The sequence below is a fragment of the Molothrus ater genome, chromosome 27, assembly GCF_012460135.2.
Source record: "Molothrus ater isolate BHLD 08-10-18 breed brown headed cowbird chromosome 27, BPBGC_Mater_1.1, whole genome shotgun sequence".
NCBI classification, from domain to species: Eukaryota; Metazoa; Chordata; class Aves; order Passeriformes; family Icteridae; genus Molothrus; species Molothrus ater.
This window is the reverse complement of record NC_050504.2, coordinates 1,279,176-1,303,780: the sequence shown is the minus strand read 5'-3', so window position 1 is coordinate 1,303,780 and position 24,605 is coordinate 1,279,176. Positions and strand designations below refer to the sequence as shown.

At 52.4% G+C, this 24,605-nt stretch overlaps 1 protein-coding gene across 1 annotated transcript; it reads right to left on the bottom strand.

Moving 5' to 3' along the window:
• On the bottom strand, nucleotides 1–20,713 carry PSMD11 (proteasome 26S subunit, non-ATPase 11). The gene is given in 15 exon segments (XM_036398946.1): nucleotides 1–1,210; nucleotides 1,327–1,469; nucleotides 2,345–2,396; nucleotides 3,598–3,633; nucleotides 4,149–4,274; nucleotides 5,045–5,107; nucleotides 6,535–6,595; nucleotides 6,839–6,983; nucleotides 7,949–8,143; nucleotides 10,288–10,345; nucleotides 10,662–10,733; nucleotides 12,807–12,931; nucleotides 18,893–18,994; nucleotides 20,622–20,670; nucleotides 20,672–20,713. Coding segments are annotated over 14 exon segments (1,269 nt in total). The 3' UTR covers nucleotides 1–1,210.
• Nucleotides 20,714–24,605: the final 3,892 nt, after the last annotated feature.

The window sequence follows — 24,605 nt, the reverse complement described above, 5'->3', positions numbered from 1 at the left end:
TTTTTGAAAAAAAAATTCTTTATTGGAACTCATCTGAACATCAGATATACCTGGTGTTGGTTAGCAAGAACCGTTTGTACATTTGATATTGATGGTGCCAAAAACCCAAACAGCGACTGACTGGAGGAGATGGAAATTAAGAATAATAAATAAAATAAGAGGTCGGAGAGGTCAAAATGTGAACAGAAAAGGGAAAAATCAGCCAGTCTAAGAGTCAGCATGAAGGCAAAATATTTCCTGATAAAACAGAATCCTTTTACAAAATATAAATTTTGTAAGAAAAAGGTGAAGAGGGAAATAGAGACAGAGGGGAAAGAAAAAAATAAAGATGAGCAGGACAGAGATGCAGAAGCTTACACTGCCCAAATGGCATTAAAACTTACTGGAAACCTCACCAGAAAATGGAACATGCTGGAACACACCACGCTCCACCCCCAGGACTTTGGGACCGAGGAGGGAGCTCCCACTGGGCTGTCCCACCTCAGTGGGGACCCAGAGCTCAGCGCTGCTGCAGCAGAGGCACAGCTGGAGCCCGCCCCCGTGGTCACCTGCTCCTCCTACCAGCGCAGGCGGGGAGGGAGGGAACATTGAAATCTAAGTCTATCTTAAACAAGAGCATGCAAAGTCAGGCTCCAGGGAGAGCTGCGCCGTCCCCTTCGCCCAGAGCGGCCGGGGCGGCTCCAGCCCGCAGCAAAATCATCGCGGAGCTGCTTCCAGGGGGTCGCAGGCCTTGAGGATGGAAAAGAAACCAGCAGTCTGTACATTTTGGGTTTGTTTGGTTCAGTACAAATGGAATCGACTTGGCTGCTCGGACACCGCCAGCACGTCTCCGATTTCGGGGCGGAGGAGATGAAACAAACTGGATTTGGGCACCTACTGGTAACAAAACGCTGTCCCTGCTGAACTCTGCCGTCCCTCAGGAAGTGGAAAGCACATGTTTAGGTAGTGTAAGCCTTTTTCCTTTTATTTAGAATACCCTCTTTGTTTAAACAATATTCCCCCCCCAGATACAAAGTTCGGCCAGTAAAGATTACATGGAAACTGGAACACGCATCGTCTGGAATACAAGATGCACCGGATGAGGAAGTTTAAAAACTTTCCGAGCGAAAAGTAGAACAAAGAAGAAAAAAAAAAAGTCTCCTAACATTTTCCCAAAGGTTTCACTCTCCTGTCACACACACTCTCCAAATGACAGCTAGCAAATTCAACTCTGCAAAGAGAAAACAGAGCCACGTCACTGGACAGGAGAGGGGACGAGGCTCAGGGACATGGCAGGGCTCAGCAGCGACTCTGGAGCTCTGCAGCCCCCAGGGAGGCCCCACTCACCTATGTCAACTTCTTGGCTTTGTTGTAGAGCGAATCCACTACTTTGCTCATGTTCTGAATCGTCTCGAGGGCAGCCTCGTAAGTTTTGTCTACGGGGGGTTCGTCGAAGATGATCAGGACACCCTCGCCCTGGTCAAGGATTCCTGTGGGCACAAGCTGCTGTGAGCACTGGGATGCTCGATGGATCACAGCTTCCAGACAGCAAGAATTAGGGATCTACACCAGGAAGACCTGCAGGGGCTGTGCAGGGTTTGGGAAGGGCTCATGTGCTGGGCTGGACTGGCTGATTTTGGTCAGGACTGCTTTAGCATTCCCAGAAAAAAATACACCCCAGAGATCAGCCCGAGAAGCCATCCAGGAGATGAACATTCCTGTCCATTCCCTACCACCTTCCCTGCCTCCTCAGGCCCTGTGCCCAGCAGGATGGCTCAGCACAGCTGGTTTATCCTGCAGCTGTGCCAGGGGCCAGGGGCTGTCCCCCCACAGTGCTCTGTGCCCTGCCTGCTGCTCCCAGGCACTCCCCTGGCTCAGCCACATCCAGGGACAACAGAACCAAGGGGACAACAGAACCAAGAGCACAGCTGGTTCCCTGAGGGGTTATTGGGGCAGCAGCCTGCTGTGGGCCCAGCCAAGCCACAGCACCCCATGGAATGTTCTGGACACAAACAGATGGGAAAGGCGACCACAGCCCTGGGCAGCTCCAAGAAGAAGAGCCCAGCCTGGCCAGACAGCCCAGCTGGGGGTCCCACACTGTCCCTGGATGCTGTCACAGCAAGAGGGACCCAAGAGCATTTCTGAAATTACCCCTTGGGTTAGGGAAAGCAGATGGAGCAGCAGGAAAAGCCTTCCTGGCTGCCCCCTCCAAAGGAGCAGCAGGAACAGCATTCCTGTCACTCCTGGCTGTCACTCCTGACTGTCACCTGCAGCCTGAGCAGGGCCCCCAGGGTCACAGGAGGAAGGGGGCTCCAGCCACAGCTGGTGCGAACACGGGGCAGCCAGAGCTGAGGGATGCACTCACCATGAAACTTCTTGTCCAAGATCATCTGTGACAGTTTCCTTTCTACCTCAGCCTGAAAGTGAAGCAGAAAAATTAAAAGTCTCCCAGAACACATAAAAACACAAGAATTTTGCTGCTGCACACTTGACAGCCCTGGTGGGACATGAGCAGCTGCTCCTCCCTGAGCCTGGCTTGGACATCTCCACCTGCTGCAGATGCCTCAGGAAATTAGGGAGCAGCTGTTAATGAGGGAGCAGCAGGGTGTCCCCTGGCCCACAGGTGACACTGTTCTGTCACTTCACACAGGCCTTACCTGTGGGGGTTCTGGAACTTTCCAACTCAGTTCAGCAAGGATTTAGACAAGAGTTTGGCCAAGTTCTATTTAATCCACCCAGCTGAGCTCCTGCCCCGCAGCAGGAAGGGCCACAGGAGGCACAGAGGGCACAGAGCAGCTTTCAGCCTGAATATTATGGATGTGTTAAACACCACGAGCTAGTCTGGGAACAGGCTGTGTGCCAGGGCAGGTCTAGGTTGGATATTAGGGAAAATTTCTTCATGGAAAGCATTGTCCAGCCCAGGGCAGAGGTGAAATCACCAGATTTAACAGATTTGTGGATGTGGCACTTGGGGACATGGGTGGTTTTGGCAGTGCTGGGGGAATATCTCAATGAACTCAATGATCTCAGAGGCCTTTTCCAACCTGAATGATTCAGTGATTGTGTGAGCACAAAGGCTGAGCTCAGCTCACTTCCCAAGCTCTGGCCTTAATGCCAGTACAAGACAACAGCACTGGGGTGCAACTGGCTGGGATTACAGTGGATTCTCCTAAAACTGAATCTGTCTGGGATTATCTGTAAAGCAGTTACTGCATAGCCAGTGTGACAGACACGTCCCTAATGCCACTGCAGGGTGATTAGCTGGATCCTGGATCTTAAAGGGTCTCAGGAAGGGTCCCCTGGGGGCACTCAGGGGATTAAACACAGGGCATGGGGGAAGATTGGGCTGGACACGACAGAGCAGAGGAAAATCTGCCTCCAATAAAAAGCAAGAGCCAGGAGTAAAACCCATGGGGGAAGGGAACAGCACAGCAAAGTCTGGAAGCCTCAAAGCCTCCCAGGAGCTGCCTGGGTTAGAGTTTAGCTCCCAAGGGTGAGATTTGCCTGGAAATGCTGTGGATCTCATCTGTCACCCTTCATGTTCAGTTCCCAGTGACAAATGCCATTTATGCCCAACTCCTCTGAACACATGGCACTGATTTCTGGTGAGGTTCTTACCTTTGAGAGCTTGATGAGGCTGGATATGTGTTCAATCTATAAGAAAGACCAACACTCAGTTAATCTTTAGCTTCATTTTGGACACACAAAGAGGTTTGGGGCTCTTCCATGGATCTGCTCAAGGGCCTGGAAATGCTCTGGCCTAAATATCCCCAGTGGTTTTCTCCACTCTGCAGCTTCAGGTCCTTCAGGTTTCACATGTGATTTTAACTAAGATGGACTGGACCCCTAAAGCCAATTCACTCTGAAAGGTGAAACCTCTTCTCCAAGACTATGGCACAGAGGCCTTCGAAGCCAAATGCTGCCACCTTCAGGGTTAAAAGCCACCTTGCAGGGATCATGAGAGAAACAGCTGGAAAGGGCAATGACTCTGGAATGTGGCTTTCCCAAGGTCCCCTCTGCCTCCTCCTTATAATTGAACATGATGAACCCTGAGGTCTGAAAGTGCTGAGCAGCTCAGGGTAAGAAGAGCTCATATGGGAACAATCCCCTCACCCCCAGCAGCAGGGACAGAGGGACCAGCCCCTCCAGGTGCTGCTGGAAACATTTACCTGTACTCTGGAGAAGGGTTCAATGACTCTGATCAGGTTCTGTTCCAATAAATTATCATAGAGCTTGGCCAGGTGAGTGTTTATGATGGGGTCGTCCCTGAGCTCCACCTTGTAGTCTGTCAGAGCCTGTGGGGACAGGGCAGGAGGAAATCATTCCCATAGCAACAGCTCCTCAAGGTCCTCTGAGGATGAGATCCCCTCCCAGCCCAGCCCCATGGCTAATCCAATCCCTAACTTAGCCAAAAGCCAGCAGGTCACAACAGCCTCTCCTTTGATCTCCACCCTGAGGGAGCTCAGAGAGCCCCAGAGCACGACAGGACTGGACCCTGACATGGAATCCTCTCCCTGAGCTCTGCAGCATTCCTGCTGAAACCAGGAAAAATTTTAGGAAGATACACATCCCAGTAACACAGCACCTAAAGAAAAACTGCTTCTGATTTGGCTCTCCAAAAAGAAAAAAAAAGAAAAAGAAAAAAAAAGGAAAGAAAAGGAAGGAGAAAGAAAAGGAAGGAGAAAGAAAAGGAAGGAGAAAGAAAAGGAAGGAGAAAGAAAAGGAAGGAGAAAGAAAAGGAAGGAGAAAGAAAAGGAAGGAGAAAGAAAAGGAAGGAGAAAGAAAAGGAAGGAGAAAGAAAAGGAAGGAGAAAGAAAAGGAAGGAGAAAATAAGAAAAAAAGAGGAAAAAAAAGAAGAAAAAAAGGAAAAAACTGGGTTCAAGGAAGTTTACCCCCCACGCACTGAAAATGCAACCAGTTGACTGTTGGGGGCTATTTCTTGATGCACTGTTGCCTTCCATCAATGTTTCCATGGTTTCCTGCTGTGGGATGTAACAGCTTCTACAACATTCCAAACCTGGCATTTCTGCCTGGTTTTTGCCCATCCTCTGTGTCCCTGACTCACCTTTTCAAAATCTGCCAGCGACCGGTTCTTGCTGGCCTGTGCCACACATTTTAGTGCTTCTGTCTGTGGGGAAAGAGAACCAGAGCAGGTTATTTTCTTCTGGATTCTCCTCTCAGGGTGAATATGCCAACTGTGCAGTAGCCTGGGAACGTGCTCAAAGAGCAAAGCAGGAATGTTCCTTGTCACTGCCACAGGCAGAGGGAGAGCAGCTGCTGAGGGCAGGAGAAGCCTGGCAGCTGCAGGACATGACCTGAAACATCTCCAGAGGGACAAAGCAGCCGGGTCTGACAGCACCAGCTGCAAGTTGGGAGTGAGTTTGATGTCATTTTTAAGGCAAGTGCACATTTTGGCACTTGCTTAATGAACAGGGCCATTCTGAGCCCTCCAGCACAGCCACAGGGGCAGAGCAGCAGCTCCTATGGACAGCATCAGGGATGAGTCTTTTCTACACCCCATAACTGCTGAAATTAAGCAAAACCTCATCCCCAAACAAGCCCATTTACACCCCACAGTGGTAATTCCAGCAGGGAACAGCAGAGCAGAGCCCAAGGAGTGGGGAGGACAGGACAAGGACAGCCTGGTGCCTCTGGTGCACAAGGCCCAGGTTTCTGCTGCCCCATCTTTTGGGACTGCCCCATGCAGAGCCAGGAGCTGGGCTGGATCCTTGTGGTCCTTTCCCACTGGGGATATTCCAGGATTGCCCCCAGGGCTGCTCTCTCCCTGCTCCCCCAGCAGGAATTGCTGCTCAGGGCTGGCTCAAAGCACATCCTGGGCACAGCCAGGATCCCCTGCTCTGGGGAGGAGCCTCAGCTGCCACTCAGGGCAAAGGGATGAGGCAGGATTGGGGTTGCCCTTCCTGATCCACCAGGGATATCCCCACGTCAGACCTTTGCTCACTGAGCTCTGCTAATTCCCAATCCCCAGAGCAGCAGCTCCGGCGTCACAGCAAAGCCCAGGCTGAGCACAGCCCCTGAGGGCAGCAGGATCCCAGCCTGGCACAGCCCCTGGCACCCTCTACAAGCACCCCTGAGTTGAATTTGAGGGTGGTTTTCCCAGCCTGGCAGAGCAAGCAGGGGATTTCACACCTCCCTGACTGCCTGAGCTGCACTGCCAGGAATGGATTCTCAGCACTGGCTACAATGAAGTAAAAGCAGCAACTCAGATTTAAACACTGCAGCAGCTGCTGAGAGCAGGGAGACAAGGAGCTGATGGCATCAGGCAGTTTGTAGCTGATGAAGAAAAGGAGGAAGGAGAAAAAACAGGGAAAATGAAGCGGGCAGCCCAAATTCTCTGATTGTGAAAATCACTGTAAAACCCTTTGAAGGCAACTGACTTCTGGCAATGATTCATGGTAATTTAATCAGTTCTGGATCTCGTTCAGGACACTCAGGATTGATGGGTATTTTGGTATGAAAAGAGCAGAGTGTTTGACAAGAAGATTAAGGCAGCACTGAGGTAAGAGGAAGATAGAAAGGGTTAAGTTTCTGTACCTGTCTTCCTGCATACCGCAGAGCAAGCTTCCCACTCACTAATGCCTGCACATCTTCTGGGCTGCAGACAGAGGGGAGGGAGCACAGGAATTATCCAGAGCATTTATACAGGAACATGGTCAGCTTAAACCCCAGAGCACCTCAAAAATCCCCAAGTGACAGCAGAGAACTACAACCCAAATTCAGGAGCACTGATCAGGTGACAAAGACACTGCTTGAGCCCATTAGTTCAGAGTCCCATCAACAAAAAGCCCTTCCCCTGGAAATGCAGGCAGAGTTCTTCCCAGAACCATCTGCCACCTACCTGTTGAGCATGATTTTGCACAGCAGCATGTATTTCAGAGCAGTGATGGCTTTGGGGTTGTCAATTGAATCATTGCCCTCAAATGCCTCATAAAAATATGAATAGGCTGTTTTCCAGTCCTTCTCTTCTGCTGCATGGATAATACCTGGGAGAGGCACAAACAGGTTAATTCTGAGCATGGCTGGGAGAGGACAGAACAATTTGGTTGCTCAGTGCCTTATCTATGACTTCAGTGAAGAGAAACCTTTCCTCCTGTGCCCCCCTTGCCTCATGTCTAGCAGAAGCAAATCCACACCCTCTCTTACAAGGACATTTTTAGACAGACAAGCTTGGGGCACTTCAGGTGAGTGCCTGCAAAGTGGGTCAGGAACAATGTGTAATGGGCCAGGAGCACAGAGTGAGGCTGGAACTGCAGCACCTGGGGAGCTGATGGACCCTCCACCACTGGCAGCTTTCAAAAGTGGCCTGAAAAGTGTCAGGAACAAAGCTGATGCCACCTGAGGCAGAACTGGTGATATCCTGAGACCCACTCTTGTATTTGCAGGGTCCCCCACGGCAAGAAGGAATGATGCACCTGACTCCATGTTCTCAGAAGGTTAATTTATTATTTTATGATACTATATTAAAGAATGTTATACTATACTAAAGATAGTATACTAAATACAGAAAGGATATTTACAGAATGCTAAAAAAAGATAGCATTAATATATTAATATATTAATATAATAATATATTAATATTATATAAGATAATGATAACTTGTGACTCTCTCCAGAATCCCAACACAGCTTGGCCCTGATAGGCCACTGAGTTAAAACAACTCACAGCAGAATGCAATGAAACAATCACCTGTGGGTAAACAATCTCCAAACACATTCTACATAAGCAAAATGGAGGAGAAGCAAATGAAATATTTATTGTTTTCATTTTTCTCTGAGACTTCTCAGCTTCCCAGGAGAAGAATCCTGGGTGAAGGGATTTTTTTCAGAAAATGTGAATGTGACAGCCCCACCAAGCACCACTTCCCATGATTCTCTCATAAAACACAAGTATCAGACAAATTATGTGCCAGGACAGTCCTGGGTGCTGTCCTGGTCCTGGAGGCCTCACCTGACTGCATGTCCAGTGCTGCCTGCAGCTTGGGGGGACAGTAGATGGCATTGGCTGTAGTCCTGGCCGAGGTTAAGGCTGCTCTTGCTTTTGGCAGATTGCTCAGGGCATGGTAAGTCTTGCTCTCTAGGAGCTGCACTTCCACCAGCAGTGCCTTGTCATCCATCTTCTTCAATTCCCTAAGCAGCTGGGAACCTGGCAGAGGGCAAGGACAGGACTGTGAGCTGCTCTGCATCATCAGCACCCACAAAATATCCAAAAAACATCCACCCAAAGCCTCTGCAGGGGCCATCTGTGACAGTGTTTGCAAGGGTCTTAGGATGGGGGAAGAGATGAGGATCCGAGTCCATGTTTCAGAAGGCCTGATTTATTATTTTATGATATATATTACATTAAAACTATACTAAAAGAATAGAAGAAAAGGTTTCATCAGAAGGCTGGCTAAGAATAGAAAAAGAAAGAATGATAATAAAGGCTTGTGTGTCAGACAGAGAGTCTGAGCCAGCTGACTGTGATTGGCCATTAATTAGAAACAACCACATGAGCCCAATCCCAGATGCACCTGTTGCATTCCACAGCAGCAGATAACCATTGGTTACATTTCGTTCCTGAGGCCTCTCAGCTTCTCAGGAGGAAAATATCCTAAGGAAAGGATTTTTCAGAAAATATCATGGCTACAGCCATCCACCCCCCCAGCATCCAGGGCTCTCAGGGAGGGATGTGAGGCTGTCCTTCCAAGGAAAAGCAAGGGAGAGGGAATAATGGTGGGACAGTGGCAGGCCACAGCAGGAGGATGAAGCAGTTCTGTGGCAGAGGTGGGGTGTGGGCAGCACAGTGCCCTGCAGGGGATGGGCAGCTGGGATGGTCGCCCTGGCACCATGCCCAGGTGATTTCCCTCTGCTGCACAAGTGGCCCCTGGCAGCATGGAGCACCCTCAAGAAGCTCCTGAGAACGTGGGATGAGGAAGGAATGATTTTACTCAGGACATCTGCAGGTCAGATTCAGGAGGCAGGAAGGGACAGCCTAGGAAATGTCAGGACAAGCTGCCACATCACAGCTTTGTGAGGACAGAATGAGCAATCCTAGAGGAAATTTGTCACCTAAAATCCTCCTCCTCCTCCCTTGCTGTGCTCAGGAGCTGATAACCAGAGCTGAAACTGGCCAAAACCAAATGGATTCTCCCTGGAAACATCCCTGAGAGACTCTGCCTGCACCTACTCCCCATGGCCACAGGCACCTCCTCAGCACACAGGAATGCTGTGCACAGCACTGACATCCTGACAGGGCACCAGAGCCTGCCCTAGAGGCACAGACCCTCCCAACTCCCCAGGCTGTCCCACCACCAGCCAAGGGATTCAATTAATTAAGCACAGCTTTGGAATGTGGCTTCTGATCAGTTTAAACCAGAGTTCATTACCTGTCCCTATGCAAATGAGTTCTAATTCCATCCTGAATTCCATGAACTCAATATTCTGATGAGACACATGTCACTCAGGGGACACTGGATGTGACACAGGCTCATGCCACCACAGTTTAAGATGCTCTGGGTGCCAGGGGAGCAGTTCAGGCTGTGTCCCTGGCAGAGCAGGCTGTGCCAACACCCCTCAGACAGCTTAAACCTCACTGACAGCTTAAACCTCACTTGAACCTTAAATCTCCATTACAGCTTAAGCCTCACTTACAGCACTGCAGTCATTTGCAAAATGAGCATTTTAGAAGCACCAGGAGAGCTGTAGGAGGTCCTGCTTTACTCTGCTTTGGGCAGAGCAGGAGTTCACTGGTTCATTTCCATCCCTTGGGTGGTGCAGGGGCAAATTCTGAAAGCCTCCCTAAGACCCTGGCTCATGACACCCACAGAGGTTTTGCCATTTCCTGGTTTTACTGGGGCTGTGTTTGAGCAAATTGGAAAAAAAGCTCTTTTCTCCCTTCAGCCTCTGTGGCCACAGCAGAATATTCCAGCAGGAGCCAAACCTGTGGCCTTCAGCTGGATACAGCTCCCAAAATTATCTGCAATGAACAAATCACAGAATCCCAGAGTGGGTTGGGCTGGAAGGGGCCTTAAAGCTCAAAAATGGGCAGGGACACCTTCCAGGTTACTCCAGACCCCACCCAAACTGGCCTTAGGCCCAGGTGAGATGGGTGAGGATGGTGAAACAGAGAAAAAAAAGACACCTCTAGGAGCTGTCATCACCCAGCTACAGAAAAAGGTGCCAGAACTGCACCAGCACTGAGAAATTAAGACCCAAATCCTGTAAAACCTCTCAAGGAACGTGACACAGGTTTCCTTGGCAGGAGTAAATGAAAAGCAAAGATTTACCACCACCTAGTGGGAGCCTCACCTAGCTGCAGAGCTTCTTGGTACCTCTTGGTGTCAAAGTAGAGAGAGACCAGCCTGGCCTGGAGAACAGAAAAGGAACTGCTGTGAGGAAACCAGAACAGATTTGTTTTGTAAAATGAACTTTTGTGTTCTTCTCTGCACAAACTTCACTACATTCATCTGTGTTTGTCACATTGTGTGGTCCAGTCATGCAAGGCCTCCTGCACAAGGACACAAGGAGTAAAACCCTGCATTTTTAAAGAGAATTTCAATGTAATTAATGTCCTCCCCTGACACAGAGAAAGATCTGAACAGCACACAAGTGCTCTACTTTTCCAGGTGTTAAATGTGCCAAGGGGATGATGCTGCTGCACATGTTTGGGATGTGGCACCTACCTCCAGAGCCTGACGTAGGAAAGTCCTTTTCTCTGATTTGGCCCATTCAATACACTCTAAACACAGGTCAACCTTAAAGGGAGCAGAAAGAAATAAGTCAATTCTGGACATGTTGTTTGTCAGTGCCCACCCCAAATGGTTCCCAACAACACCAGAGGTGTCCAAAGGAGGCATTTGGGGTAGGCAGTAAAGCTCTTCCAGAGTTTAAACCCACAGTCATGGTGTATTTTCAATAAAGAAAAATAAATTTCATGTGCTTTAGGGCCTAGATAGATTAAATAATCTGTATAAAGCAGCAGAGGTGCTGGGCTCTGCTCTGGGGGCCTGATCCATCATTTCAAAGCACAGCAAAAAAACTCAGAATCTTCCCATGTTTTTCAGGCTGAGACTCCCTTGATGGATAAAGCAGAACTGCTCCATCTCAGATATTATTTTATCTTATCTGGCCCATAACACACAGTAAGTCATCCTGTGGTGCCAGGCTCAGGAACTGCTCTTCCCAAAAGCTCTGGATTGCAGCTCAACCCTGCAGGCCTTGTCAGCTCCTCCTCACTGCTTATTAAACGTGAACATTTTATGAAAAGCCATTATGAAGTCTCAATTTATTACAGGGTGATAGCAGGAGCATTAGGAGCTGGAGAAATCTCCAATTTCACTGCTTTACTGGACTCCTGGGAGCACTCTGGATGTGAGCTACCCTGAGGAAGCAGAGAATCCTCAGAACATTTCTGAAAGGATTTGAGATTGCTGCATCAAGGATCTCACAGGTTGATGTCATCTTTCCTTAAGGTTTTGGGTTTGGCTTCAGAATATGCTCTAAAATTACTATTTTTACTGACTTTTTATTATTTCCATCACCATTACTCTGTTCCTCCTCTGCAGCTGCATTTGAATGTTGTCCTTCACACCAAATTACCCTGAGAAAAGCCTGCAGCTGCTCATTTTCTCCTGACACTTTTGGGAGTTCTCCCTTCTCACCTGAACATCCCACCCCATTCCCCCTGACCTCATCTGTTAAAGAAAGAGGAGGAAAACATTCTGCCACCATTCCTCACCCACAAGGACTGAGCAGCAAACAAGGGACATTGCCTGGGCTACCTGCACTAGAGGATGACAGTTCCAATTTGGCTAATTCTGTGCTAATTCGGCTAATGAGAATGTCACTGGCCCTCAGCATGGCAGAACCTCTCCAGCCTGCAATCTGCCAGTCCCAGAGTGCAGGTTTCAGGTGGGTTTTGTCCCTAACCTGCTGCTCAGACCCCCCCTGTGCCAGCACAGCCTGGAAGCACTCCCAAGGGGCTCCTGTCCTTATCCTGCTCCCAAAAACCCCAACAACTGGGTAAAAAAAAGGAAAAACTAAGACAACAGTATCCCATGGAGCTGATGAGAATGGAGTGAATCCTAACTGGGCACTGTCTCAGGTTTTCTGCTGGGGGAGTTCATCCCCTGGTAGCTGCCAAACCCTTTCCATCCTGCTTCAGGAGTAACTTTGTGTCTCTGTGCAGTGAAACACCCCCACAGGAGTGTCCACCTGCAATCCTAACCAGCTCCTGGACAGCCCCCAGCAGTGGCTCCTGCAGTTCTGTGCCATCCCACACCACCTGCACCATTCCTGCTTCAAGCTCCCTGGGAACACATTGCCAACACTGATCACACTACAAAACACTCCCAGTGCTGCACCTACAACCACTGAGGTTGGAAAAGCCCTCTAAGATCAGAGTCCAACTATTCCCCCAGCACTGACCCATGTCCCCAAGTGCCACATCCACAGGGCTTTTAAATCTTTCCAGGGACAGGGACTCCACCACTGCCCTGGGCAGCTGTGCCAGGGCTGGACAACCCATTCAGTAAAGGAATTTTCCCTAATATCCAATCTAAACCTCTCCTGGCACAACCTGAGGAAGCAACAAGAATCTAAGACAAATGCCCATGGTGGGAATCATTTCTAAACTGCAGCAGGGAGAGACCTGCAGAAAAAACATGGTTATAAATTCAATTATCTGATGTTTTATTTATAAAATACATCCAAATGCATTAAAACTCTGCTTCCTGACATGAATAATTCTTCAGTGAGAAGCAAACTAGGTCAGATAATGGCGTTGCAGGCTTTTGAGGAACAGCCTGGTGCAGGAGCTGCAGCCTCACCTCCTGTCCTGTGGCTGCCTCCATGTCCAGGAAGAGGTCGAGCAGGGAGCGCACCAGGCGTGCAGCCTTGGCCTTGCTGATGGAGTTCAGGAAGGGCCTCACGTACTTCAGGAGTCCTCCCAGCTCTGCAAAAACCCCAAAACATCAGATGCACCCTCCCAGCCAAGAGCTGAGCCCAGCTGGAGCAGCCCCACATGGCATGCACCAGGATTTGTCACAGCAAACCTTTCCCAGGTGGTTTTTCAGCATCACCCAGAGGACAGAGTGACAAATGTCACCTTCAGGAGCCCTGGAGCAAACGGGGACTGCAAAGGGACTGGGGCTGCAGCCTCACCCCAGCACTGCCTGCCACTGCCGCTCCCCCCAGCTGTAACTGCCTCACCATTAAAATGTAAGGATTTGTTAAATGCCCTGAGATTTTTCTATAAAATCAGGGAGGGAGTTTATCGTTTAGGTGTGTTTTTATTAACTCAGTTTCATGCTTTAATCTGCCCCACCTAGCCAAGTCCATGTTGGATCCTGTGACAGTGGTCACAGGGGTCTGAGGATGAGGGAAGAGATGAGGATCTGACTCCATGTTTCAGAAGGCTGATTTATTATTTTATGATATATATACACTAAAACTATACTAAAAGAATAGAAGAAAGGATTTCATCAGAAGGCTGGCTAAGAATAGAAAAAGAAGAAATAATAACAAAGGCTTGTGTCTCGGGCTCTCTGTCCAAGCCAGCTGACTGTGATTGGCCATTAACTAGAAACAACCACATGAGACCAATCCCAGATGCACCAGATTTTGCATTCCACAGCAGCAGATAACCATTGGTTACATTTTGTTCCTGAGGCCTCTCAGCTTCTCAGGAGGAAAAATCCTAAGGAAAGGCTTTTTCATAAAATATGGCTGTGACAGGATCCACCTTGTGCTCCACCACTGGAAAATCACATTCCTTAACTGTTGCAGTGTGATGCCATTTCCTTTTCACCTATCCCAACCCCCCAGCTGTGCCAACCTCTCCTTTCCCCTGCCCCTGTCCCCAGGCTTAAAAGGAGACGGGACCACCAGGTCTGGATTCTGCTGGGAGCTGTTACAAGGTTCAGAGGTCTGTCATCCTGGAATAAACTCTGGATTAAAACTCTATGGCAGAATCCTCTCCTTTTTCTCTTCACCATTGCCTGAACCTTTTCCTGAACCATTTCCTGAACCTTTTCAGAGGTAAACTGAGTTTCTACTATGCCTGGATTTGTTCAGCTGCAGCACCCAGCCAGCCAAAGGTGTCTCTGAGGTGAAGCACCACAGCTGCAGCCTTTGGCCCAGCAGCAGGGTCAGATGAGGCCAGGCACGTCCCACCCGGAAATATTGGGATTAATATTCCATACTTAACACTCCAACTCCACCTTTATCTGATCAGCTCTGATCTCATTTAACTACATTTCTCTTCTAAGTCTCCTCATTAATTCACAGTTATAAAACCTGTCTTTATAAGAGGTGGAAAAAGGAAATGTCTTTTTGTTTTAATGGAGAAACACTGAAGTTGTCATAGCCAGGGAGCAGAGGAATGTGGCAGTCACAGCACAGCAGCTCCAGCACTCAGAGGCACCAAGGAATGCTGGACGTGGTGGAAGTGCAGAGCACAAGTGAGAAGTCTCCTACAACAAACACCACGTGGTTTTGGGGAGGTCCTGGACAGGGCTGCTCCCAGTTTGGGAAGATGATCCTGCAGGGGCAGGGTTCAGTGCTGACTCATCAGCACCAGGTCTGCACAATGAAATCACAGCTCTCTGCCCCAGATTTCCAAGTGTCACCCAAATATCAGGTGGATCTCACACTACTGTTTACAAGGTTCCACAGAAAAGCAAAATCAAAACAAAGCTGGGAATGACTAATTCAGAAATCTTCTACACCAAACTGGTACTGAATCAAAACTAAAATAAGACATTAGTCTAATTTTATTTCAATTAGTATATGGAGGAGTATCAGGAGAATTTCAGTTTGGAAGGATTCCAATAAAAACAAATGTAAACAAGGGTTCCTCTGTATTTCATTTAGCAGTAATGCAAAAGAATGCTAATGCTAATTGTTATAACAACATCTTTTTAATATCTACAAATTATTCTTCATATTTTTGATTTTTTTAACCTATTTACTTTAAGTTAAATCAAGCCTGATACACCTTATTTATCCCACCCTTAACATGTGGAACTCACTTTTTTCAATCACTCACAGTCATCATAGAATCCCAAAATGATTTGGGTTGGGAGGGACCTCAAAGCCCATCCAGTGCCACCCCTGCCATGACAGGGACACCTCCCACTGTCCCAGGCTGCTCCAAGCCCCAATGTCCAACCTGGCCTTGGGCACTGCCAGGGATCCAGGGGCAGCCCCAGCTGCTCTGGGCACCCTGTGCCAGGGCCTGCCCACCCTGCCAGGGAACAATTCCCAATTCCCAATATCCCATCCAGCCCTGCCCTCTGGCACTGGGAGCCATTCCCAAGTCATGTCCAAGTCCCTCTCCAGCTCCTGGAATATTTCTAAACATCCAACGTGCAGATTTAGAACAGAACCTAACTCGAGTGTGATCCTCAGCTTTAATTCCCAAACTGCAGAGCAGGAGAACCTGAGCCCAGCAAAGCACAAACCCAGAGCCCAGCAAAGCACAAACCCAGACCCAGCAAAGCACAAACCCAGACCCAGCAAAGCACCCAGAGCCCAGCAAAGCACAAACCCAGACCCAGCAAAGCACAAACCCAGACCCAAAGCACAAACCCAGACCCAGCAAAGCACAAACCCAGACCCAGCAAAGCACAAACCCAGACCCAGCAAAGCACAAACCCAGACCCAAAGCACAAACCCAGACCCAAAGCACAAACCCAGACCCAAAGCACAAACCCTGAGCCCTGCAAAGCACCCAGACTCAGTACAAGAACACCACAGGGTGCTCTGTTCCACACCTGCTCCCAGGAAAGTTTCATTTTCTCTCTGCCAGAGCATAAACAAGCAGCTTTTTCTACACTTAAGGTGCAGCTACTTCCACACCTCAGACTGCAACCTGCAGGCAGTCCTCACTCCACAAGGAACCTGCTGCTCCATGACTTTTCCCACACCACCCAGTTCTGGGGTTTATTTAATCTTCAGTACAAGTCCTGGATGCAAATCCCAATCATTTTAAAGCCAGGCAAATGCTTTGGTCTCATACACACCAAACAAACAAGCACAACCCAACACATCAGCTGTGCACAGAGCTCCTCTCCAGCATCTGCTGGGAGCTGGGAAAGCGAGCTCTGGATTTAATTGAGGCTCTCCAAGATCCAGCAGCTCCCAAGCAGTCCCAGGAACCCTCCTCCTGTGCATCCCTGCCCCCCCAGCTCCTCAGGACCAGTGGGATCAGTGCCCAACACACTCATTCCCACAGGAACTGCAGAACAAAGAAGGAAACCTCCAGTGGAACACACTGCACTGTTTATCATCCCACTGATGGGCTCCAGAGCTGCCCCAGAACTGCCCAGAAAGCAGAGCCCAAGTCAACAGCTGGAATGCAGCTGTGCATTCTGCAAACTCCACATTCAGCCAGGCAGCCTCAAAGTTCCCACAGAAATTTCTCTCTCCTACCAACGTAACCATCAACTATTTTTAGGATTTTATTTTTCTAAAGAAAATGCAATGCCTGGTAAAGGGGTGGGATTGACAGCTCTGCAGGAGTGATGAGCAGCAGCTCTGGAAAATGAAGCCTGCAGCTCATCCTCAGGGAAGTGCTTCCACCAGCTAACACTGCACATATCCAAATTCCCAATCCAGATATTCCAACCCTACAGTTCTGGGAAATGCTATAAAAATATGGAACTGTCACAAAGAAAAGTAATCAATCTACAAGTTTATCTGCTTGATAAAGATTAAGGATTGAAGGTCACTTGTATTATTATTTTTGTAAACAAAGCTGCAGTTCAGCAGAGTCACAGAATGGTTTGGCTAAGAAGGGACCTCAAAGCCCACCCAGTGCCACCCCTGCCATGGCAGGGACACCTCCCACTGTCCCAGGCTGCTCCAAGCCCCAATGTCCAACCTGGCCTTGGGCACTGCCAGGGATCCAGGGCCTGCCCACCCTGCCAGGAACAATTCCCCATTCCCAACATCCCCTCCATCCCTGCCCTCTGGCAGTGGGAGCCATTCCCTGGGTGCTGTCCAAGTCCCTCTCCAGCTCCTGGAGCCCATTAAGGCACTGGAAGGTTTCTAAACATCCCAAAATTCAGATTTAGAACAAACAGAACTTAATTTATCCACTTCCAGGGACAGTGCAGGCACCACCTATTTGGCCACTGGAACCCCTCAAACCTGTCCCAGAAGTTCCACTGGCTAAAACCAAACCCTGTGCAGTGAAAGCCACAGGATGAAATCCCAGTGTGAGCCCAGCACTGGGGGTTCTGGGAGCAGCTGTACCCGGTGATGCCCCTGACCTGTCACTCCTCCCCAGAAAGGTGACAGGAGGGGAAGGGCCCGAGCCCTTCCCAGAGCTGCAGCAGCACCCTAAGCCAGGGTACCCTGTCCTCCATCCCCACAACTCCAGAAAACACCTCCAGGTCCTGCTGATCTCCCTCTGAGCAGCACACACACAAGTGGCTTCTGAATGGCACCAAGTCCACTTCCTTCCCTCCAGAACACAGTCACTCTGCAGTTATTGGTACCTTTAATAGACCACAAACACATCCCATGTTTGCCCCCTCACAGCCCTGAGTCTGATGAGTTAACAGTGTTACTTCCAATTCCTCAACCTTCCCCTTGAAGAAAATCAATCTATCAATCACCACCCTCTGGGATAACCCTGGAGCTCCTTCTCCTTGTGCCAAACTTCAGCTCAAACTCAACCCTGCCCCAAGCTCTGCAGAGCTGAGGAGGCCACAAGAACTCTGCTCACCAGCAGCACATCCACACTGACCTGGAGAAACTCTGATTTCCCCTTTTTTTACCCAAACACACACATCTCCCCTGCTGATCATGTTTGGTGATCTCTGCTGAGCAAACAGCAGGGTGCAAAGGGCACTGGCACAGCACAGACACCCACAGAGCTCCTGACCTCAGCCAGGAAAGGGCACTGGCACAGCAGCTTCCTCTGCCCTGCAGGAGCAGGAAAACCCTGTGCTGATCTGAGGGGTTTGTTCATCCCCAGACACCCGAAAAGCAGCCCCCAGCAGGAATCAGAGGAATCACCTGAGTGAGGTGACAAGGACAGCACCTCTCAGGACCAGTCAGCCCTGTCCAAGTGCCACCCACAGTGGGACCAGGGCTGGAATGCCCAGCCCAACAGGATTTTCCCAGTGGGACACCAAGGGACATTTCACAATAAATACAAACTGTGACCTGGAGCTGTGGCTGAGCCCTCAGGAAGTTTCCATGAGTCACTCTGAAGTCAGGCTGGTGTCCCTTGCAGTGGGATTGAAGCTGCTGCTGGGTGCTTTCCCCAGCCCAGAGGACACATTTCCACTGCCCAGGGCTGCAGCCCAAGCACAGAACACTCAGAGTGTCCTGAAATGCTCCAGGGGAAAGGTACAGCTCTAAACTGCTGAGGGCAAAACAACCAAGTGCTGCCTTAAGCTCTTCAGGAAACAGGAGACAGCAACAGACTCCATCACTGAACAGAGAACTGAACTCCATGCCTGTCCCCTCACACAGTCACAATAGAGGGACTGTCCCCTGCAGAGCTGGACAGGGGCTGCTGATGTAATGGCCAGCAGATAAATCCACTGATTGTGAGAGGAGCTGCTGGTGAGAAAATATTTCATGGGACAAACTTTCCCATTTGAAACCAAGCAGGAGACACCTCTCATCTCAAACATAACTTAGCAAAACTTCAGTCACCCACACTGAAACAGTCCCACATCAAAGGCCACAGACTGAACTGTGCATTGTTTGGAACACTGGGCCAAGCAACAGCAGATTAATATTTATGTTCTTTATTTGGTTTTTAGTTTCTGTCCTGTCTCTGAGAGAACATTTCCTGCTAAAAGCTGTTTTTGCAGCTACCCCACTAAGTAAGGAGATAAATGCACTGGCTGCAGGATCTCCTCCCTGTTACCTCAATTCCTGATTTCAGGCTCACCTTCTGCCTGCCCAGTCTTGGCCAGCAGTGACCCCAGCTCCAGGATGCTCTGCTCTTTGACTTGCACTGCTTCCTCATCGTTTTCCTGGACATCACGTTTCACTGGGGAGAAAAAGAGCAGGAAAGTTACCTTTAGTGGTGTTTCAGGTGGAAAATCATTCCTGCTGCTCAGCTCCTGGATGTGTGCCCCGAGCAGAACCTGCTCCAACAGGCACCAGGGAGCTCAGCCTGGCCCAAGAGCTCTGGGAACTTTAAATCCAGTGCAGGGAAGTTTGGAGAGCTCTGTCTGTGCTCCACAGGGGCTTTACCAGCCCACAGACCCCCTGCTCACTCCAGCTCCAGGTTTGAACAATCTCAGCTTGTCCAGCTGTGCAAGTGTCACTCAGAACCAGCATCACCCACCAGAGCACACTGGAGCCAAATGAGACATTTAATGGCATTTCTGGGGTTGGACACTCCACTCTGGGATTGCTGATGTTGCTGCTTTGTGTATGAAGCTGAGATCCCGTGGATAAAGTGCAGCACAAGCAAAGTGAGGTGGGTACACCCTCCCCACTCTGGCGTCACACCTGCTGCCACTGCTGAGTCCTGGCAGTGCCACCACCCTCTGCTCTGAGGCAGATAAAGGGACAAGTGACAGGCAGCAGCACAAGCCCAGCGTGCACAGCAGCAGCTCCATGAGTTATCCAGCACACAGTGCCCTCCCCTCCCCGCCACCACCCCCAGCACAGGGAGCTGCTCCAACTTCCACACAAACAAAACCAAAACCCCGGCTCTAGGGAACGGCAACTGCAGCTCTCACCCCTCTAATTCCCTACCAAAAGTGCAAGAACCTTGCTCTGAAGGAGAAAAACATCACAGCAACACTGCCTGGGCCACTCCTGACACCACACCAGGGGCTGAGTCCGGACTGAGCCCGACCCCGAAAGCGGCACCTCCTGCTAAGCAAGGAGCAAAACAGCGCGGGACAAACAAACCCAGCTCTGAGAGCCGGGCAGCACCGCCAGATCCAGCGGGGACACTCGGAAACTTCTCCCGACACAGCGGGGGGACAACATCCCCGCAGAGGTCACCAGAACCAAGCACACCCAGCAGTGCCGAGCTCGCCCCAGCCCCGCGCGGTGCCCGCACCCCCCAAAGCACCGAGCGCCCCCGGATGGGCCCGGGCTCGGAGAAGCGAACCCCGAGGGAGCTGCTCCGGTCAGGAGCAGGAGCGGAGCTCGGCCGCGGCACCGGGAAACCTCCGCGGCTCCGTGCGGGTCAGCACCGGCAGAACGGCAGCGCAAACATCGGAGCGCTCCCGGCCTAGGGCAAGGCAGGACCGGGCCGTGACACCGCGCCCCAAAACCGCCCCGACACCCCGCGCTACCGGCACCGGTAGGGTCCGATCGGGGCTCCCGGGCCGGCGCGTTCATTCCAGCGGGACGGGGAGGAGCGGCCGGCCCGGCTCCGGGGCTGCTCCGAGCCGCTCCGCGGGCACGCACCGGGCACCGGCTCCCGGAGCGCGGCCCCCGCTCCGCCCCGCAACGACAGCTCCTGCCGCCCGGGCCCCCACGCGCGGGGGGCGCCGCCGGTGCTGTCCCGGCGTGGGGCAGCGCCGCGGGGCCGGGCCCAGGCCGCGCTCCCGCCCGGCGCGCACGGTGAGTCAGCAGCGGCGGCGGCGCCGGGGCTCGACGCGGCGCGGGCGACGGCGGGGCGCGGGCGGCGCGGGCGGCGGGCCGGCGCTCACCGATGGAGTGCAGGATGCCGATGGAGGCCTCGCGGTCGGTGGAGAGCAAGGGACTGCGCGCGCTGCAGCTCCAGCACCGCCGCCGCCGCCATCTTGCCGCTCCTCCGCCTCGCCGCCAGCACGGAAGCGGCGCCGCGGCCACGCCCCTTCCGCGCGCGCGGCATGCTGGGAACTGCAGTCCGGCGCGCGGGCGGCGGAACGAGCGGGGAGTGCGGAGGGGCGGAGCTGGGGGGCGGGGTCTGCTGAACTACGCCTGCGCAGAGGGAAGGGGACGTGGTGTCGGTTAGGGTGCGGGAAGGGGCGTGGCCTGATGAGCTGTTTCGGCGGCTGGGGGGCGTGGCGGAGAGAGCGGGGACGAGGTGGGGATGTATAAAGGGGCGGGGCTTTGGGCGGGGTCTGCGCCCGGCACTCCTCGAGGATTGGAGGCGTGGTCTGAGGTGGGGGCGTGGCTTTGTCCAGGGGGCCTGGCAGACAAAGAGCGCGAGGGCCAGTGGAGGGGGCGTGGTCCCGGGAAGGGGCGCGGCCTTTCAATAGGCGGGAAGACGCCGGGGACGTGGGCGTGGTCTATCGTAAGGATGTCGTCATTTATGGGCGTGTCCGCCAAATGGGCGTGTTCAAGGGTCTCGGTGGCCCTCAGGGGGCCCGCCGGGGTCGCGTCCCCGGGAAGGAGCGGGGGACAGCGGGCCCGGGGCCCCGAGCGGGACCGGCGCGGGGTCGGGGCACCGGGAAAGCCGCTGGGGCTGGGAGGGGCTGGGGGGTCCCACCAAGAACATCCCCAGCCGTGGGTCCGGGGCTGGAGGGGCCACGTCATGCTGGGGGTCCCCGAGGATCCGCATCCCCATGGACCCCTCAGCGCCGCGGACAGCCCCGGGAAGGGAGGAGAGCCCAGCAGGACTATGGCACCTGTGCGAGAGTCTGCCCCTGTGTCCCGAGGGAGAATCCTGTCCCTGTGTCCTTGTCCCTGTGTCCCCGAGCAGGATCCTGTCCCTGTGTCCCCAGGAAAGATCCTGTCCCTGTGTCCCTGTCCCTGTGTCCCCGAGCAGGATCCTGTCCGTGACCCCACAAGGCTGTCCCTGTCCCCCTCCCGGCCGCCCTGGGTGTTACAGACCCTTTCCCGCTCTGTTCCCCAGTGCTGCCCCCTCCCCTCCCGGAGCGCTGCCCGCTGCAGGGGCACGGGCTGGGGGCACACCCGGCCTTGCACCCTCAGCTGGTCAGGAAACAGCCCCCAAATCACACTGAGCCTCCAAATCACACTGAGCCCCCAAAGCCACCCACGGCCGAGCCCGTCCTGCTGTGTCCCCAGCAGGCCAGGACCAGCAGCCCTCAGAGCAGCCCCTTTCTGCCACTGGAAAAGTCAATTTAATCCCTGAAAGGGTCAGGTTTATATCAAATGGGGAATAAAAACAAAACCCTGCCCCTGGCTGCTCCTGGGGAGTCATGTCACTGTGGGATCCCCCAGGAGGGATCACGGTGGGATCTCAATGTCACTGTGGGATCTCAATGTCACTGTGGGATCCCAATGAGACTGTGGGATCCCAATGAGACTGTGGGATCTCAATGTCACTGTGGGATCCGAATGTCACTGTGGGATCCCCCAGGAGTGATCACAGCAGGATCTCAATGTCACTGTGGGATTCCAATGTCACAGTAGGATCTCAATGTCACTGTGGGATCCCCCAGGAAGGATCAGGGTGGGATCCCAGTGTTGCTGTGGCATCCCAATGTCGCTGTGGGATCCCCCAGGAGGGATCACAATGGGATCCCAATATCACTGTGGGATCCCAGTGTCACTGTGGGATCCCAATGTCACTGTGGGATCCCCCAGGAGGTGCCAGCCCTGGGGGACAGGCACAGAGAGGTGGCACCAATGGCCCCTTCAGCACCCAGGTTTTGGTGCCCAGCAGATGATGTTTAATGGGTCAGGGGTGTCTGTGTGGAACTGGGGGGCTGAGGGGGCTGTTCCCCCTCCTCTGCCTCCCCACAGTGGGAAAATCCAGGGGAGCAGCCACTGGGATCCCAGGCTCTGAGACCTGACCCAGCCACCCCCAGCTCATCACACTGATGGCAGCCAGGTCCTGCTGCACCAGGATGGACCCAGCCCTGTGCTCCTCCAAATTCCACATAAGAAAACTCTCAAAAATGGAGGAATGATGCATTAAAGCCCCAAAAGGAGGCTTCAGGCAGGTAATGGAGCAGGGATTTTATGAAGGAAAAGCCAGGGACCTGTGGGTGAACCTCAGGGTCCATAAGCAGGATTCTGTCTGCACCAGGTACATCCTGGCCTTCTGGAGAGTCTGCCCACCCTGGCACTGAGCCTGCCCCTGGATTTAATGAACCCACCCCAAAAAAGAACATTAAACAGGTTTTGAACCCCACATTCACCCCTGAAACCCAGTGGTGAGTGTGGTGGCAGAGGGTAGTGCAGGCTGAGACGCAGTCTGTCTGTCCATCCATCCAATCATCTCTCATCTATCCCCCATCCATCCATCATCCATCCATCCATCCATCCATCCATCATCCATCCATTCATCCATCCATCCATTCATCCATCCATCCATCCATCCATCCATCATCCATCCATCCATTCATCCATCATCCATCCATCCATTCATCCATCATCCATCCATCATCCATCCATCCATTCATCCATCATCCATCATCCATCCATCCATCATCCATCGTCCATCCATCCATCCATCCATCCATCCATCCATTCATCCATCCATCATCCATCCATCCATCCATCCATCCATCATCCATCCATCCATCCATTCATCCATCATCCATCCATCCATCATCCATCCATCATCCATCCATCCATCCATCCATCCATCCATCCATCCATCCATCATCCATCTATCCATCCATCCATCCATCCATCCATCCATCCATCCCTCCATCCCTCCATCCCTCCCTCCCTCCCTCCCTTCCTTCCCAAAGGAGACAGACAAAGGCAGGCAGATAATTTGCCATGCTGGGGGCTGGAGGATGATTTCTTTCCCTTTATTAATAATAATGACAACAACTAATAAAAATAATGAGTAAAAAGTGGGAGATTGGGCCAAGGGAATAATTTGTCCAACCTGAACCAGCTCTTTTGTGGTAAAAGCAATGGAAACAGGGAGTGGGATCAGGCAGTGTCATGGTCCTGGCAGTGCAGGGGTTAAACCTTGATGGGGGAATTCTGGCTTTTGGGGTGTCCTCTGATGGGTGGCCCCAGGTGCCATGGGGGGGCACTCCCAATTTTCTCTTTTGGGGTTGCCACCCCCCTTTCCCCTGTCACTGGTTTCTACTTCTCCATCTCCAGAGGGGCAATCAGGGCCAGATCAGGGGGGCTGAGCTGGGCACGGATGAGGGGGCACCCCCAAGGTCCCTGCAGTGGTGGCTCCTTCACCCACCCAGACAAGGCAAGGACAATCAGTGACCTCTAGACTGCCCTGGCCCCCCGAGAGCCTTCAGGGCATCAGCAGGGACCGGAGTGAGCACAGGGGCCGAGCTGGGGCCAGGCTGGGGATCCCCAGTGTGGGGGCAGTGACCCCCTGAGGGACACCCACAGCCGAGGGTGTTCCCGGCATGTCCCTGGTGTGTCCCTGGCGTGTCCCAGGATGTCCCTGGGGTTTGCACACGCGGGGTGCCTGTGACAGGACAGGTCGGAGTGGGTGGCACCCCACATGGGCACGGGGGTGCCTGGGGACCCTCCACACACGCTCCACGCAGGTGGGGAGCCCCCTGCACACAGCTCTGCTCTCCCTGCACATCCCTCTCCCCCTTGCACGACCCCCTCGCCCCCCCTCCCCCCTCCCGCTCCCGCCCCATAATCGGCTCCAGCTGCACAAACATTCCCGCACCCGGAGCCGCCGCCGCCTCCGGAGCCGCCCCCGCGCCTGCCCGGACCCTCCCCCGAGCCCCCTCTGGGCCCCCTGGCCAGCCCCTCCCCCGAGCCCCCTGGGCCCCCCGGCCGGACCCTGCCCCGACCAGGGCAGC